General features: G+C 44.2%; 1 protein-coding gene across 8 annotated transcripts in view; it reads right to left on the bottom strand.

Moving 5' to 3' along the window:
* Positions 1-16,591, bottom strand: part of CIT (citron rho-interacting serine/threonine kinase) — a 197,547-nt gene that overhangs the window by 24,712 nt on the left and 156,244 nt on the right. For 4 of the 8 annotated variants that reach the window (XM_064379733.1, XM_064379737.1, XM_064379734.1 and 1 more), the window contains 12 exons: positions 12,397-12,537; positions 11,552-11,659; positions 9,775-9,937; positions 9,321-9,485; positions 4,653-4,790; positions 3,923-4,103; positions 3,645-3,736; positions 3,032-3,136; positions 2,618-2,787; positions 1,492-1,536; positions 984-1,064; positions 695-830 (listed from right to left, as the gene is read on the bottom strand). In XM_064379733.1, the coding sequence (XP_064235803.1) occupies positions 695-830; positions 984-1,064; positions 1,492-1,536; positions 2,618-2,787; positions 3,032-3,136; positions 3,645-3,736; positions 3,923-4,103; positions 4,653-4,790; positions 9,321-9,485; positions 9,775-9,937; positions 11,552-11,659; positions 12,397-12,537 (1,525 nt within the window). The remainder of the gene's footprint in view (positions 1-694; positions 831-983; positions 1,065-1,491; positions 1,537-2,617; positions 2,788-3,031; positions 3,137-3,644; positions 3,737-3,922; positions 4,104-4,652; positions 4,791-9,320; positions 9,486-9,774; positions 9,938-11,551; positions 11,660-12,396; positions 12,538-16,591) is intronic. The other 4 variants (XM_064379735.1, XM_064379739.1, XM_064379736.1 and 1 more) reach the window with 3 other exon arrangements.

The following is a 16,591-nucleotide window of genomic DNA, read 5'->3' as shown; positions in this document are numbered from 1 at the left end:
CACGTCCGGCCCTGTTGATGTTTTAAACACTGAATCGATATATTATCGTATTCCCCTTTAAAAATTTAATGTCACTAACATAGTGAGAAATAAATTGTGCCCTGGTGATGTGATAGAATGCCCTCATCCTTAGGCTGATATACTGAAGAACGTGGCATCATATCTGCAACTAACTCTCAAATGGTTCAGGAAAGAGAAAGAGAGAGAGACAGAGACAGAGACAGAGACAGAGAGAGAGAGAGAGAGAGAGAGTGAGTGTGCGTGTGTCTGTGTGTCTGTGTGTTAGGAAGAGAGAGAAAAAAATATGACAAAATATTAGCAAATGGTGACTCGAGAGTGATCTGAGTAACAGAGTAAGCGAGCTCTCAGAATGTCATGGCCCACAGTGGTTTCGCTGCAATCAGGACAAAGGGTTTGGCTCTAGTGAGTCTCTGAGGCTTAGCGCTCTTCACTTGGCACACCAGGGGGATGTTCTTTGGGCATGTCAGACTGCTAAACTGGATACCGGAAGAAAACTGACTCTGACTCTGGACAGAGGGGGTCCATTAGCTGAGGCTTGGCCATCTATGGGGACACAGAGATAAGAGCTGTGACAGCTCCGCTCTGCTAGTTTGTGTTTTACGAGCATGAAATGTGGCTTAACATATGGACTCCCTTCAAAGTAAAGAAAAGGCACCGTGTCCTTTGGCCTCACCTGCTATCATGAGTAGCTTCTCCAGGTCCTTGATAATATAAATTTGGAAGACTGCTCCAATTCCTGGGACGTGGGTTAGGGAGTTTTTCAAGACATTCAGGGCATACAGCCCTTCCTCGGTGCCCACCAACACCACCTGCAAGGGCAGAAGTCCGAAGGCAGAGCATAAGCACAATCACATCACCAGAACAATCTCTAGTAGGAACCACAAGGCCTCCACAGCCCTTTCTTTCTTGATGGCATGTGGCTGTAACCAGACACCAGCTGGCCGTGCCCACACAAACATTACCTGGTCACTGAAGGGCAGTGTGCAGTTCATGTCTAGACGGTCATCACCTTCCAGTTTCAGCAGGGAGTTTCCAAGTAATTTCTTTTCATAGGTGAAAGGAAAGGAAAAAAGAAGACATAGTGAGGCTGATCTGTCTATGACCAAACCATCCAGAGAGACCAAGAGAAGGTTAAGGACATGTTATTCCTGGAAATGCTCAGAAACACACATATGCTCTTAGCTCACCCCATATTTTGATCTGAGCTCCAAATGCAAAATGCGAGTGCTACTGGTATCTCTGGGACAGTTGTTAATTAGCATCTGAGTGATAACTTGGCTGGGATGCAGAAATAAGGGAGTGGGGTAGACATGGAAAGCTATTCTGTGAGACAAAATAAGCTGAAGCTAAAGAGGTTTCACCTGCTCAGGGTTAATAAGACACATGAAAGACTCCTTCCCCCTCAGGTTGCAGCAGAAGCGCAAAGGCGCAGCGTTAGCAGCAAGCCAGCACGCCTCTGCATCTCTTTACCTGAACCCAGGCAGGCAGAAGCTCATAAGAAACACAGTCTCGGGCCTGTTGTACACATATTAACAAGGATTTCAGTAAAAGGCTCATGTGTGTAATGACAAGCAGGTCATCCAAACAGGTCTAACCACTGAGTGAAGCTCTTTTCAAGAGGCTCGTGGTTAAGAATCTTTCAATTGCTAACACATAAAGTGTTTATTAGGAGTGAAGTGTCTGAAAAGAGCTGTTTGGTCTTCGCTGGAGCAAACACCAATGAGCAATGAGCACTGTTTGTATCCTGGAACATTCTAGGTGGGGTGATGCCAATCACAGCACACCTACGTTTCTAACATCTTAAGGATAAGTAGGACTCCAAAGCTGCCTACGGAAGAGCAAATACTGCAAAAACAACTGAGACGCTTATGAAAAGCCTTCCTGGAGAGGATGGGCTGCCGGCAGTCTATTGTACTGCTTCGTGGCCAGAGTGCTTCTAACTCAAGCCTCCAAACCAGACAAACTCGTGAGTAAACAGGACACAGGATTTCCTTATAAGTACATTTGCAGTTGCATCACCACAACCAAGGTCTACAATCCACCAGAGTAGGCTGCCGATGCCAATTCCTCCATTCTTTTTGCTTTGCTTTGGTTTTAGAGTCCAAATCTTGCTCTGTTGCCGAGGCTGGAGTACAGTGGCACAATCATAGTTCACTGCAGCCTCAAAGTCCTGGGCGATCCTCCAGCCTCAGCCTCCCTTCTAGCTGGAACTACAGGTGCATGTCACCACACCTGGCTAACTTTCTTTTTTTTTTTTTTAAGAGATGGGATCTTGCTATCTTGTCCAGTCTGGTTTCGAACTCCTGAGCTCAAGCAATCCTTCCGCCTTGGCCTCCTGGGTCACTGGGACCACAGGCATGAGCCAACGCATCCCTGATTCCCGCATTCTAAATGGCTTATGATGCCACACAAGCTGCCCTGGTACTTGTGCCTTCATCACCACCAGACTCCTGGCCGTGACAGTCTGGAGCCATCAGCCCTTTGAGAAGGAGCCCGAGGGGAATCAAGATGGCCAATGGGATTCTCGTTGTTAACACCAGTTACCAAGTCAGCCCCCTTTACAAAGACAACCTCCAGGGCCCGTTTTCATACTCACAGCATCGGCTTCTGCTTTTTCCCTAGAAACTCTCCCACCTGCGACAACTGATTCTAAGGCGGTGACCCAGCGCTGTTTGTCGGGGAAGCTAGGAGCTAGCAAGTAGAGGGTTCTCCCGGGCCAGCAGGTGGTGTGTGGGTGAGATTCCATCTTCAGTATGTATGGGACATCTAGGAGATTTCACAGAGAGCACAGGATTGGGTGTGGATTTCCCCCGTTCCCACTGGGAGGGAAGGCCCTTGAGAGATCAGAGATCCCACCAAACCAGCAAGTCCCAGTTACCGCCAAGGCAAGGGGCAGAGGAAGACGGGCCTCCTTTGCAGAGTCAATCTTCCCTGTACCACCCCTTCTGTCCCTGCTGATTGGCCAAGCCCGGCCCACCTCCAGGGCAGGGCTCCTCCAGCTTCTCCTCACCTGCTTTGGCTGTATTTGCGAGTTCGGAAGCACCAACGGCACCGTGAATAGATACATCCCCGTCGGGAAGGCACAGCTCAAATTCTTCCACCGGCCTCTGTCCAGCTTGGTGCAAAGAGGAAGGGCAGAAAGAAAAACAAAAGAACAGGAACAAGAACAAGGGGAGAAGAGAGAGCGAGAGAGACAGCAAGGGAGAGAGAGAGACAGGATACGTGTGTAAAGAGAGGCGCACGAGAACAAAGAAGGGACAGAGGTGTGCAGAGAAGGCAGAGAGGGAAGATAAAAAAAATAAAGTGTGTCAGATGAGTAGCACAGTCAAATTTCTGATGACGATGCGGATTTATGGGTTAGTTGACTGAGGCAGAAGTTCTCGGAAGGTGTATTAGCAGGTGGAATCTTCAGGGCAGCGCCCTGCGGGTTCTTCAGGGGGGAGACCTATAGATGTGAGTATCGCACCAATAACCTTTAGAGAAGTCATTTGGTTTGTAAGTTTCAAAAATGGAAAAGCCTAGAAGGCTTGCAAGGCAGTCCAAAAAACAAAGCCTTCGCGCCAGCACTGGGGAGACCTGGGTTAGCCACGTGCAACGACCTTCCCCCTGAATTCTTAATTTACCTTCTCTGGCTTCACTGTCATAAATGAGGACTTTTGATCCCTCCAGGACAATGTACTTCCTGTCCCAGCCTTGCTGTCCTCGTTTGTTATTCCTGGAGAAAGAAAGATGGAAAAGAAAAATGTCTGAACTCAGAAGAATCATCAGGCTGGAGGAGGATGGGATGAGGGGGTGGCAGAGGTGGGAGAGTTCCTAGAAAAGACACTTCCCTAGAAAACATCAGGGACAGAAGTGGCTTGTGCCAGCACCTGCTCCAGCCCAAGCCACCCTGCCACGGTACCTGGGCACCTTCATCCACCCTTCCAGGTGCAAGCTGCTGCTGGGCTCCTTGGTCTGGAGACCCGGGGAGTTCATTTTGTCGCGGCAGAAGGCCTCGGTGAAGTGTGTGGCGTATTCAGCAGGCAGGCCGCAGGTGGCTGGCAAGCACGTGGAGCACTTGGGGTGACACATCACCTGACATTCTAGAAAAGAACAGTGAGCCACCTGAGGGCATGCTCAGCTGACCCTGGATTCTTCTATTCCTCTGCCAGCCAACCCCAGGGCTTCTCTACCCCCAGCCAGGCCCAGAGAGCCTGGCCCTGACTTGCAGGTAGTCTCCTGAGCATCCCTGGTGCCAGGCCCATGCAGAAAAGGGAAATGAAAGTGCCAAGTGCTCTTGACTCAGTTTTCCTGGCTTCAATCCAGGCTGCCCACAAACAAGTGTGTAAAGAACACGTGTGCACGTTTCCGTTGGAGCCAGCGGAAAGGTAGGGAGAGACCAGCCTGGCAAAAAGGGGCTGGGAATTAGCAAAGCCCAAGGCACTCTGAGCAGCAGGTTAGAGTCATGAGCTGCAGACATATATAAACTCACAGCTTTAACAGGGGAAAAATAGCATCCTCCCACTGAAATAAGAAGCTCGAAAATGAATGCACTACATGATGAGTTAGGAAAAAATCACCTCCACCTGACAGACTTTTTTTAGCTGGAGACACACAGGTGCCCAGCACACATGCACAGATGCTGATCTTACCAAGACATTTGGATGCCTGGCGTCCAAAGTGCACGGTATCCAAACAAACAGCACACTTTGTGGCTCGCATGTTCAGTCCTACGTTGAATCGGTGAGGAATGTTGTGGTGCATGCGTTCCTTAAGACGCCGACTAAATTCTGGAGGAAAATGTTTTAAAAAATCATTAGAGTACTGCAAACAATACCAACAGGAAAGTGAAAAGACAACCCACAGAATGGGAAAAAACACTTGCAAATCAAATTTCTGATAAGAGACACCTATCTAGAATATATAAAGAACTCTTACAACTCAACAATAAAAAGACAACCCAATTTTAAAATGAGCCAAGAATTTAAACAGACACCTCCCCAAAGAGGATAAATAGCCAACGAGCACATGAAAAGATGCTCAACATTATTAGTCATTAGGGAGAAGCAAATCAAAACCCCAAGCAGACAGCACTTCACAACCACTAGGATGTCTACAGTCTAAAACAAGGAAAATAAGTGTTGCTGAGGATGTGGAGAAACTGGAACCCTCACACATTCCTGGTGAAAATGTAAAAATGGTGCAGCTACTTTGGAACTCAGTCTGGTAGTTCCACAAACGGTTAAACATGGTTACCCCAGGACCCAGCAATTCCGCTCCTAGCCATATACCCAAGGGGACTGAAAACATATATACCCACAAAAATCTGCACATAAATGTTCACAGAAGCATAATTTATGACAGCTAAAAAGTGGAAACAACCCAAATGCCCATCAATGGTGACATGATTTGGCTGTGTCGCCACCCAAATCTCATCTTGAATTACAGTTGCCATAATTCCCATGTGTTGGGAGGGACCTGGTGGAAGATAATAGAATCATGGGGGTGATTTTGCCCATACTGTTTTTGTGGTAATAAAAAAGTCTCACAAGATCTGATGGTTTTATAAGGGGAAACCCCTCTCACTTAGTTCTTATTCTCTTTTGCCACCAGCATGTAAGACATGCCTTTTGCCTTCCACCATGATTGTGAGGCCTCCCCAGCCACACAGAACGGTGAATCTATTCAATTTCTTTTTCTTTATAAACTACTGAGTCTCGGGTATGTCTTTATGAGCAGCATGAAAATGGACTAATACAAATGCATTAATGGATAATCAGATGTGCCATCTACACAATGGAATATTATTTGGCCATGAAAGGAATGAAGTTCTGATACATGCGACAACACAGGTGAACCTTACATTCCATGAAAGAAAACATTACATTCCATGAAAGAACCCAGACACAAAAGGCCACATGCAGTATGATTCATCTATATGAAATGTCTAAGAGACCAAATCCACAGAGACAGAAAGTGGACTGGCAGTTGCCAAGAGGAACATTAGTGGAAGGAGAATGTGGGGGACTGATAACGGGTATGGAGTATTTTTTGGGTGGAGGTACAAAAATCATTCAAAAAATTAGAATGTGATGAGGGTTACACAGCCCTGTAAACTTACTGAAAAAGACTGAATTGTACATTTTTAATGAGTGAACTGTACAGTATGCAAATTATATCTCAATAAAACTGTTAGAACAGGTTAGTTACAGATTGTGAAACTATTTTAACACTAACAGATGCGTCTAGATTTATAAAACTCAACCTAAAATCTCCATTATCCAGTTATTAGGAATCAGTCTTTGTTTAAGAACATATTACTGGTATGAGATTGACTATTTAATGGCATAGGTGTCTGTGGGCATAAAGAAACATAAGCTTTTAAATCAATTATAAATATTTTAGTCATGAAAGCTTTGTTTTCTATGTATCTAGAGCTTTTCAGAATCTAATTTTAAAAATCACTATTATGAATTATAGAATTTCTAATTATCAAATATATAAAACTGAAGAATTCTTTTATGTCCAGTTTTTCCATGAATAAATTCCTTTTGTTTAAAATCCAACTTTGATGAATATAAGAATTTAAATTTAAATGTAAGAACAGATTCCTACATTTGTATTCCAGACTGTAAAAATGAAGAACATTAGCCAGGTGCGGTGGTTCATGCCTATAATCCCAGCACTTAGCAAGGCAGAGGCATGAGGATTGCTTGAGCCTAGGAGTTTAAGACCAGCCTGGGCAATGTAGTGAGACCCTGTTCTCCACAAAGAGGAAACAAAAATTAACAAGATTGATTTTTTTTTTTTCCATTTAATAGGTACCCTCTCAACAGTGACCTAACTAATTAGAAGCAACTTTCAATACAGTAATCCACCCTTATGCTCAGGGGTTATATTCCCAGTGGATGCCGGGAACCACAGATGGTACTGAATTCTGTATATACTGTTTTTTGAATCTGATAACCAAGACAGGTACCAAGTGACTAACAGACAGGGAGCAAATACAGTGTGGATATGTGGGACAAAGGGATGATTTGCATCCCAGGCAGGACGGAGCAGGACCATGTGCAATTTCTTCCAGCAACTTGGAACGGCACACAATTTAAAACTTAACAATTGTTTATTTCTGGAATTTTCCATTTATTATTTTCAGACTGCAGATGACCACATAACCGAAACCACAGAAAGTGAAACCACGGATAATAGGGGACTACCATGGAGAGAAAATCTCAGGATCCAAATTTCTGAATCCAACTCCAATATGCTCTCCTTATAACATCATCCCCCTTCCTTTCTTGGAAAGGTGCAAGGAATAAATAACAGGAATGCACTTTGAAACTGTTTGGTGCAATATACATGAAGAAGCAATATACTGCAATATTATCACTATTCAGGGAAGTTTCACGGCCAGAAGCACTGCTTTCCTCTATGTTGTCATCATTATTTTAATGACTAAGAGTAAAGCTCTTTGGTAGGGCACCATGGCTCATGCCTGTAATCTCAGCACCTTGGGAGGCCAAGGCAGGTGGATGGCTTGAGGTCAGGAGTTCAAGATCAACCTGGCCAACATGGTGAAACCCCCGTCTCTAGTAAAAATACAAAAAAATTAGCAGGGCATGATGGCACACACATGTAATCCCAACTATTTGGGAGACCGAGGCACGAGAATCACTTGAACTTGGGAGGCAGAGGCTGCAATGAGTTGAGATCACGCTACTGCTCTCCAAGCCTGGGCGACAGAGTGAGACTCTGTCTCAAAAAAAATTTTTTTTAAAGTAAAGCTCTTTGATTCAAGGAGTTATATAAGAAAAGGACTTCTGGCTAAAGAAAAACAGCAGCAACAACAAAACACCATCTGGTTTACAACCAAAACAGGTTTGATTGCAATGCCATGATGCTAAACTGCAGCTCTACCCTAGTCTTCCTAGGACACTCCAAACCAGCTTTCTTGGCTTTTTTTTAAAGTCCTTTTCAGCTCTAGGTAAACAGAGTACATTTGAGACCAGAAAGAAAACTCCTCACACTGTCGGTAGAAATAGACATTGGCACAAACTACCAACACTCAAAATGTGCATAACCTTTAACCCAGTGATTCATTTCCCAGGAATGTCTCCAGGCACAACACCCACAGAGGCACAGGATGTCCTCTGCAAGGTGTTTACGGTAACAAGGGATTGGAAACAACCTAAATGGCCATCAGCAGGAGTCTGATTTAACAGATGAATTGCATAGTCACACCACAGAATACCGTGTGGTTTTCTGAAAGGATGGGGTAGGTCCTTATGTACTAATATGAAACCCTCTAAGACAGCATTTTAATGACATTAAAGTGTCTTGCACTGTACACTGTAGTGTGCTATCATATTTATAAAAGAAAAAAGTCCTGAGAGAGAGATGTGCTTTTTGTTGTTGTTGTTTTTGTTGTTGAGACGGAGTTTCACTCTTGTTGTACAGGCTGGAGTGCAGTGGCGTGATCTCAGCTCACTGCAACCTCTGCCTCCCAGGTTCAAGCAATTCTCCTGTGTCAACCTCCTGAGTAGCTGAGATTACAGGCATGTGCCACCACACCTGGCTAATTTTGTGTTTTTAGTAGAGACAGGGTTTCTCCATGTTGGTTAGGCCGGTCTCGAACTCCTGACCTCAGGTGATCCGCCCGCCTCAGCCTCCCAAAGTGCTGGGATTACAGGCGTGAGCAACCGTTACGATATTTATAAAAGAAAAAAGAGCTGAGAAAGAGATCTTTTCATACTGTTTGTTTGTTTTTTTGAGATGAAGTCTCGCTTTATCATGCAGGCTGGAGTGCAGTGGTGTTATCTAAGCTCACTGCAACCTCCACTTCCTGGATTCAAACTATTCTACTGCCTTAGCCTCCCAAGTAGCTGGGACTACAGGAACATGCCACCACACCCAGCTAATTTTTGTATTTTTAGCAGAGACGAGGTTTCACCATGTTGGCCAGGCTGGTCTCAAAATCCTGACCTCAGGTGATCTGCCTGCCTCAGCCTCCCAAAGTGCTGGGATTACAGACATGAACCACTGTGCCTAGCCTATTTTCTCATATTCTTTAAATATAATCAGATAATGTAAGATACATGAATGATATAGACATGTGGACCCCTACATGAACTATCACTGGAAGGATACAATGGCTGAAAGCAATGGTTGACACTGGGTGAGGAATTGAGGATGGGGAACCAGGAGACTGACTTCTTAATCTTTATCCCCTAGTGTTACTTGTAATTTTTACCATATGCCTGCATGTCTTAGTCGATTGAAAGAAATTTCCATACAACTCCAAAGGCCCCTTGAGAACATACCCTCTGGAGTTGAAGACTCCTTTCTGCGGCTGGACGGCGGGGCCAGCAGGCTCATGGCACTGGGCTGGTGCTCTGGCGACCGCACGATGGCGGACATGGCGATCTGCTGCCTCGCGGTGGCTGGCGTGGATGGGTGCGGGTGGTCCGTTGCTTTGCGGTGGGCAGCTGCAGAGAGACCAGGACAATGCCTTTTGGTTAGCTGGGTCACCTAGAGGACCAAGCCAAGTGGATGGTCCCTGGGCTGTCTTTCAAGGACCCGAGACTAAAAGAATATGCATCACATCAACTTGGCAACGCACAGGGGCCATACGTTTTTCAGACATGGGATGTCTGGGTGGAAAGCGTATGGGCCGTAAACAAAGACACTGAACTAGTCAGGCTTGGCTGATCTCAGTGAGATCAATCCTCTGCCTTTTCCACAGCCTTGAGCACTTTGGAGAGAGCGAGCCCCTACCTTCCTCCCGGGCGGACCGGAGCTCAATGCGGGTCTTCTGAAGGGCTTCCTCTAGCTCTGCACAGCGAGCTTTCTCCTTCTCCAGGGCCAGCTTCAGTTCATTGTACTGCAGAGGAACCTGTGTGGGCAAAGCAGGGTCCTCTTTCCGTCGACTAAATAAACCCTAGCAATGGAAACAGAGATATCTCCTAACTCCTGGAAACTGGCACTTGAAACTAGCTAAAGGAAATCTGACTCGGGAGGAGCAAACCACAAAAGCCAGGAGCATACTCACTGTAAGTGTATTTAGTAAAAATGGCATGTGAAGGGGGGGAAGGGTAGGCTGAGCCACAGCCCGTTCCAGCCGGCTGAAAAAAATAGGGGTGCGGAAGTTTTCACCAAGAGGATTAAAGATGCTTGAATGGCCACCTCTTCCTTTAGCATTGCCAAGACAGGAGAGTCATGTCCTGAGTCTTTCCCACTCAAAAAATGGAATCAGGAGAGTATGGTGTATGGAGTCAGGAGAGATGGTTCAGAGGTCACTCTTGCCTTGGAATATGCCTCATGATGCTCAGTTACAAGACACAGAGATGAGTGTTTTGTAAAAGGAAGCAAAATTTTAAAAGGAATGCTAAAATGAGGTCAAAACAAGGGACTTACTAAAAAAGAATGCAAATGGAAATATTTACATGAAAAAAAGGAAAACAGAATAATGCAACTTAAAAAAAAGTTAATTAAAAAAAAATACAAATGGAAACACCCTAACTAAATCAAGTGACATAACCAGATAACAGTTCACTGCTAAAATAAAAAAGATTAAATATCGTAAGCATAACAACCATATACAGTCACGCAGCATGCAAGAAAATCCTTCCCATGCAGCCAACGTCTAGTGGGAGGTGGCCTCTGAATGCTGGGCTCATCCCCTTACAGCGAAGATGGCACCGGAAATACAGAGACCACTGTCGACTTCAGTCCTCCACTCCTTTCTCCTAGGTATTCTAAGTCATCAAGGCCTCCCCTGTAAAACCACTGCCACTGCCACTACGGCATGCTTCTGCATTTGGAAGGAAACTGCAAGCTCCTCCGAGACTTTTCTGGAACTGAGAACACTGGCTAAACCTAGTATAAAGCCTTCAGTGGTTTGGAAAAGATGTATTGATCAGGCTTATGAAACACAATCTTCTCATGTGCGCTACATATAACCCTGCCCCTAGTTTGTCATCTGTTTGTCTCTTATAATCTAAAAGGGATGTTTGGTACTTGGCAGAGGGGTAACTGTCCAGTCAGACACTTCAGGCAGGTCACCCCAGCTCCCTGAGTTCTAGTCTCTTTGTGAGCCGATCAAAAGGACTGGACTAGACCACTGTTAAAGTCCTTTCTGGAGTGTGGTACAAGGACCTGAACTGCTGAAGCCCTATCCTCGTGACTTGCTAACTCCCTCTAGAGTCACGTAAGCATGACTTAGGTATAAATCTTTCTCTCTGCATACACCCCCTCTGCCCCAGCTGCTATGTGTATGTGTGGGCTGGGGACAGATTACTTCTTTAACAGAGAAAAATACTACGATTTCAATGGCCATAAACAAAAAGTAGCTTGTTAGACCTGATCAATGATATCTTTTGATAAAACCTACTGTAATTATCTCAAAATCTATTTTTCAACCCAAAATAACACAAAAAAAATGTGTACTTGGTTTTCTTCTATGTTTCTATGATTGTATATCACAGTGGTGTCCACTGAACCATGAATGATGAGTGAAACTGACAACTCCCACTTCTCAAACACTTTGACTCACCTTTTTCTTTTTAGCAGGTTGGTCCATTTTGGCTTGCAGAAAATCAATGAGTTTGGTTTGTTGAGAAATAGTGCCTTCCATTTTCACCTTTTCATGAGAATAGAGAACCTAAAATTCAAGAAAACAAAATAATCTCAGACCCAGACAGAAGTATATTTTAAAGCTGGGACTTTAAGAAACTAAAAAGTGAAGTTGTTAGGATACTAACATATGAAAATCCAACACAAACGGTACTGAGTCAGTATTTATTTAGTCCCAATTTTACTGCAAAGGAGAAAAAAAGATATATTTATAGATAAATAGGTGAAAAAGTAAAAATAGCAACTGGTTCATCATAGGTCATGGTCACTATAGAAATCTTCCAGCTTCTCTGAATGGTTGAAACCTTTGAAAATAAAATCTTGAGGAAAATACACAAAATAAGTAGCACAAAGATACTGACACTTTTACCAGATGACTTTGCACCATCGTGCTTTGCCTCTGCAGACCTTATTCATTTATATATTTATTTATTTATTTAGAGACACGAGTCTTGATCTGTTGCCCAGACTGGAGTGCAATGGCACAATCTCGGCTCACTGCAAACTCCACCTCCAGGGTTCAAGCCATTCTCTTGCCTCAGCCTCCCAAGTAGCTGAGACTACAGGCACCTGCCACCACACCCAGCTAATTTTTATATTTTTAGTAGAGATGGGGTTTCACCATGTTGGCCAGGCTGGTCTCAAATGCCTGACCTCTGTTGATCCGCCCACCTCAGCCTTCCAAAGTGCTGGGATTACAGGCATGAGCCATTGCGCCTAGCCATGCAGACCATTTTTCAGCAGATTCCCTTTGCCAGTCCTCACCTGAATGTTTTCTAGCTGATACTCCAGGTCACTTCTTTCTGTCTTCAGCAGATCAGCCCGATCTAGAGCTTCTTGCAGTCCTTGAGTCAGACGGAAAATGTGGTTTTTCTGCAGGTCCATCTGCTGCTGTAATTTGGCTTGCTAGTGGGGAGAAGGGCCAGGGAAATGCTTGATACTGCACACAATACAATTTGTTCCCCTGCTGTTCCTATTTCAAACTAATTTCAGGCATGGCACCAGAAGTACAGCTTTTGAAATCATCTCAATTCAGAATTACCAATTGTCATCTATTCCAAAAGGATGCAAGCACAGTTAAAATGAATTTGCACAGCACAGAAACCTCTGCTGGTCAACAAGTCCTAGGATCCCCACTGTCACAGAAGTCCAGACTACAGGGTTGGCCTTCCCACACGGAGTTCCAATTGAGGATATTTTGGTACTTAAGACCATGAACCATTAGAGTGGACATCTAAGGCAGTTCGACACAGTGCTATGAAACTGAGTTCCGATTTGCCTTTATTTTTTGTTTTCAAGATTTTGTCACTATGAGAAATTACTCTGTGCAGGCAGTGTGGGATACCCAAAGAGAAATCACATCATCCCTTACTTAATAAGTGACCCATCAGGGTGAGAGACCCCAACAAGTACACAAATAGTCACAATCATGGGTGATATTTCTACAACATTGGGGGAAAAGAAGAAGAAATCCCTGTTGCAGTACAGAGTGTTGATAAAACCCAGAAAAGAAATTCAATTGAGTATATTGAAAATAGTTTTGTGTTGCAAATCTCACTCCAATTTTTATAATGGACGATAACCAGAAAATAGGACAGGCTATAAAGATGCTGCTTTCATGGCTCTTTTTCCTAAAACGCATCCGTATCTAAAAAAGCAGGAGAGACCAGGCATCCTGATGAGATGGTGCTTGATTTTATCCAAACCCTGGATTATAGCTTAACTACACTTACTGTGGCCCAAATAATCTCTTCCCTGGTAGCCTGGACCCTCTGCAGAGTTAGGGACAGAGAGCTACTCAAAGCAATAAACATCACCACAGGTGATTCCAAAAGGTCTATGGCAGCCCTGAAAGCCCTCCATCCCAGCAGGCCCAGAGCCACTGATAATCTCAGAATTTCCTGGCCCTCTCTGTCTCTTTGCTTCACTCTAGCTCTGTTTTTCTTTCCATTTATACTCTTCACCTCCCCTTCCTCTTAAGAGGTAGCTGATTCCCTAAGACATCGTGTTGCCGTAGAAAGACCTGGATGCTGGACTCTAACAGACCCTGGATTAAATCCTGACTTTCACACTTATCATACCACTGATACCTGTTAAAGTCTGCATGTATCACCTCCCAGAGCCTCAGTTTCTTCATCTGAAAGTGGGTATACCAGCTTGCCTCACTGGATGACATATTAAACACAGTGCCCAGTATATAGTAGGTGCTTAGTGAATGTCCTTTCCATTTCCTTTGTCCTTCTTTCTTCCCTCCATTCAGTTAAGGTGCTCCCTCCCACCCTCCCATCTGCCTTTCCCTACCAGTACTGCCACAAAGCAAGAGGTACCAACTAAAGATCACTTGGAGCCAGGCACAGTGGCTCACGCCTAAAATCCCAGAACTTTAGGAGGCTGAGGTGGGAGGATCGCTTGAACCCATTAGTTCAAAGTGGCAATGAGCTGATTATGCTACTGCATTCCAGCCTGGGTGACACAGCAAGTACCTGTCTCTAAAAAAATAAAAACAAAAATAAAGAAAAGACCATTTGGCCCATATGCATAACCTGGAATTTCTGAATCAAACCACAGAGCCCCCCTACAATACAGGAAAAAAGGAAAGAAAACAGCTAAGATACCCTCCTCCGCAGCATGAGTGATTTCTTCTGCAAATTACCCTCTTTAGTTTCTTCCCACTATTTTAGGACAACATTAATTACTAGGCAGAAACCAGAGAAACAAGTGCTGGGGACGAGAATCTGTTTGGTGACAGACAAGCCCAAAATATTTTTCTAGAATAAATGCATCAACTGTCCATTAGCTTTCCAAGAAATAGGCTGGTTATTCACAAAAAAAAAAAAAAAAAAAATGTAAGAGAGGCATTTGCATTCTATGAAATGTTTTTCAGAAACACTTACCTGCTTCCCAGAGAGAAGCAAACAGAGGCATATTCATGGGTCAGTGTTAGACTGAAAAGGGGGCCTTAGCTGGGTGTTTAGACCTGTCCAATAATTTTATAAGGGTGACAGAAAACAGAGAAAAAAGGGGCTGGATAACACAACAAGACCATGAAACAACCCCTGCGGGCTGGAAGTCTGGATCAAGACTAACAAGAAAAACTTCAATAGGATGGTGTTGTTTACATTGCCAACTGAATAAATATAGAACATAAAGATGTTTTTAAGAAAAAGCAAACTTGTGGATGGGTAGGTAATGATTTATTTGTTTTTTATTTATTTATTTTTTTTTTTGAGAAGGAGTTTCACTCTTGTTACCCAGGCTGGAGTGCAATGGCGCGATCTCGGCTCACCGCAACCTCCGCCTCCTGGGTTCAGGCAATTCTCCTGCCTCAGCCTCCTGAGTAGCTGGGATTACAGGCATGCGCCACCATGCCCAGCTAATTTTTTGTATTTTTAGTAGAGACGGGGTTTCACCATGTTGACCAGGATGGTCTCGATCTCTTGACCTCGTGATCCACCCGCCTCAGCCTCCCAAAGTGCTGGGATCACAGGCGTGAGCCACCGCACCCGGCCCCATTTTTTTTATTTTTTTGAGAAGGAGTTTCGCTCTTGTTGCCCAGGCTGGAGTGCAGTGGTGCAATCTCAGTTCACTGCAACCTCTGCCTCCCAGGTTCAAGCAATTCTCCTGCCTCAGCCTCCCGAGTAGCTGGGACTATAAGCGTGTGTCACCATGCCCAGCTAGTTTTTTGTATTTTCAGTTGAGAAGGGGTTTCACCATGTTAACCAGGATGGTCTCGATCTCCTGACCTCGTGATCTGCCCGCCTTTTGGCCTCCCAAAGTGCTGGGATTACAGGCATGAGCCACCACGCCTGGCCAAGTAGTGATTTAACAGATCAATGGTGTCAATGGTGTAATCAAAACTACTCCAAGAGCCTGGGTAATTGCCAGAGCTTTAGAGCCCAGTATGGAGGTGAAAAGATACCAATGTATTCAGTGCTATTCAGACCACATGGACTTACAGAAACTCCCCAAGGAAAGACAAATCTACCAGAAAAGAACATCCAAAGCTTGAGGGGGATCTAAAATGTTTCACTTAAAAAAGAGAAGCTGGCTGGGCACAGTGTCTCACTCTTGTAATCCCAGCACTTTGGGAGGCCAAGGCGGGAGGATCACTTGAGCCCAGGAGTTTGAGACCAACCTGGGCAACATAGGCAGACCCCGTCTCTACAAAAAAAACTTGAAAAAATAAAAGAGAAGGCAACTTGGAGTGGAAAAGCTATTTGGATCTCTAGCTGACTGTCACAGAGATAATAAAACCAGTTATCTCACAGGAACGTTGCAAGGACCGTAAGAGTTAACTCACATAAAGTACTCAGAGAATCACATGGGAAGTGCTAACTAAACATTAGTTATTTAAATTGTTAATCAAGTAATCTATTAATCAATATTAACTTCTCATTTTGGCTGGAGATATCAGACTACATTCTAATTTCATGTGTTTCAACATAAAAGAACCAATGGGTAAAAGTAGAAGGTTTTAATTCAAAATAAGAATGTTCTAAGAATGAGAGTTGCTGAAATATGAGTTGGGATATCCAAAGTCACTGTAAGTATTTAGGCCAAGGTTCAACAGCACCTACCTATGATGAGTGTTGGGGAAGAGATTTTCTACCTTGGATGAGAGATGAATTTGACCAGGACTGGCAAATGGATTTTGATCACTGGTGCTATTTCCAATGAACTGATAGTGGCTGTAAAGTGTCATGTTGAGAAAACTTCTGAAGCCGTTTTGGGCCCAGGAGGAAAAAATGTGAAAGAGAGATCCATTAGTAAAGTTTGCCAGGAACAGAGATAAAGGGAATAGTGCTGGAAATTCAGACTGGATGATGTAAAAAGTCTTTCAATTCTGAGACTTTGATTCTGGCTCCATTTAAAAGTCTCTATATAGACAGGGCATGGTGGCTCATGCCTATAATCCTAGCACACTGGGAGGCTGAGGCACAGATCATTTGAGGTCAGGAGT

Source organism: Aotus nancymaae, unplaced genomic scaffold (assembly GCF_030222135.1).
Source record: "Aotus nancymaae isolate 86718 unplaced genomic scaffold, 86718_ANA_hifiasm-v0.15.2.pri h1tg000021l, whole genome shotgun sequence".
Classification (NCBI taxonomy): Eukaryota; Metazoa; Chordata; class Mammalia; order Primates; family Aotidae; genus Aotus; species Aotus nancymaae.
This window is presented reverse-complemented; position numbering and strand designations above follow the sequence as displayed.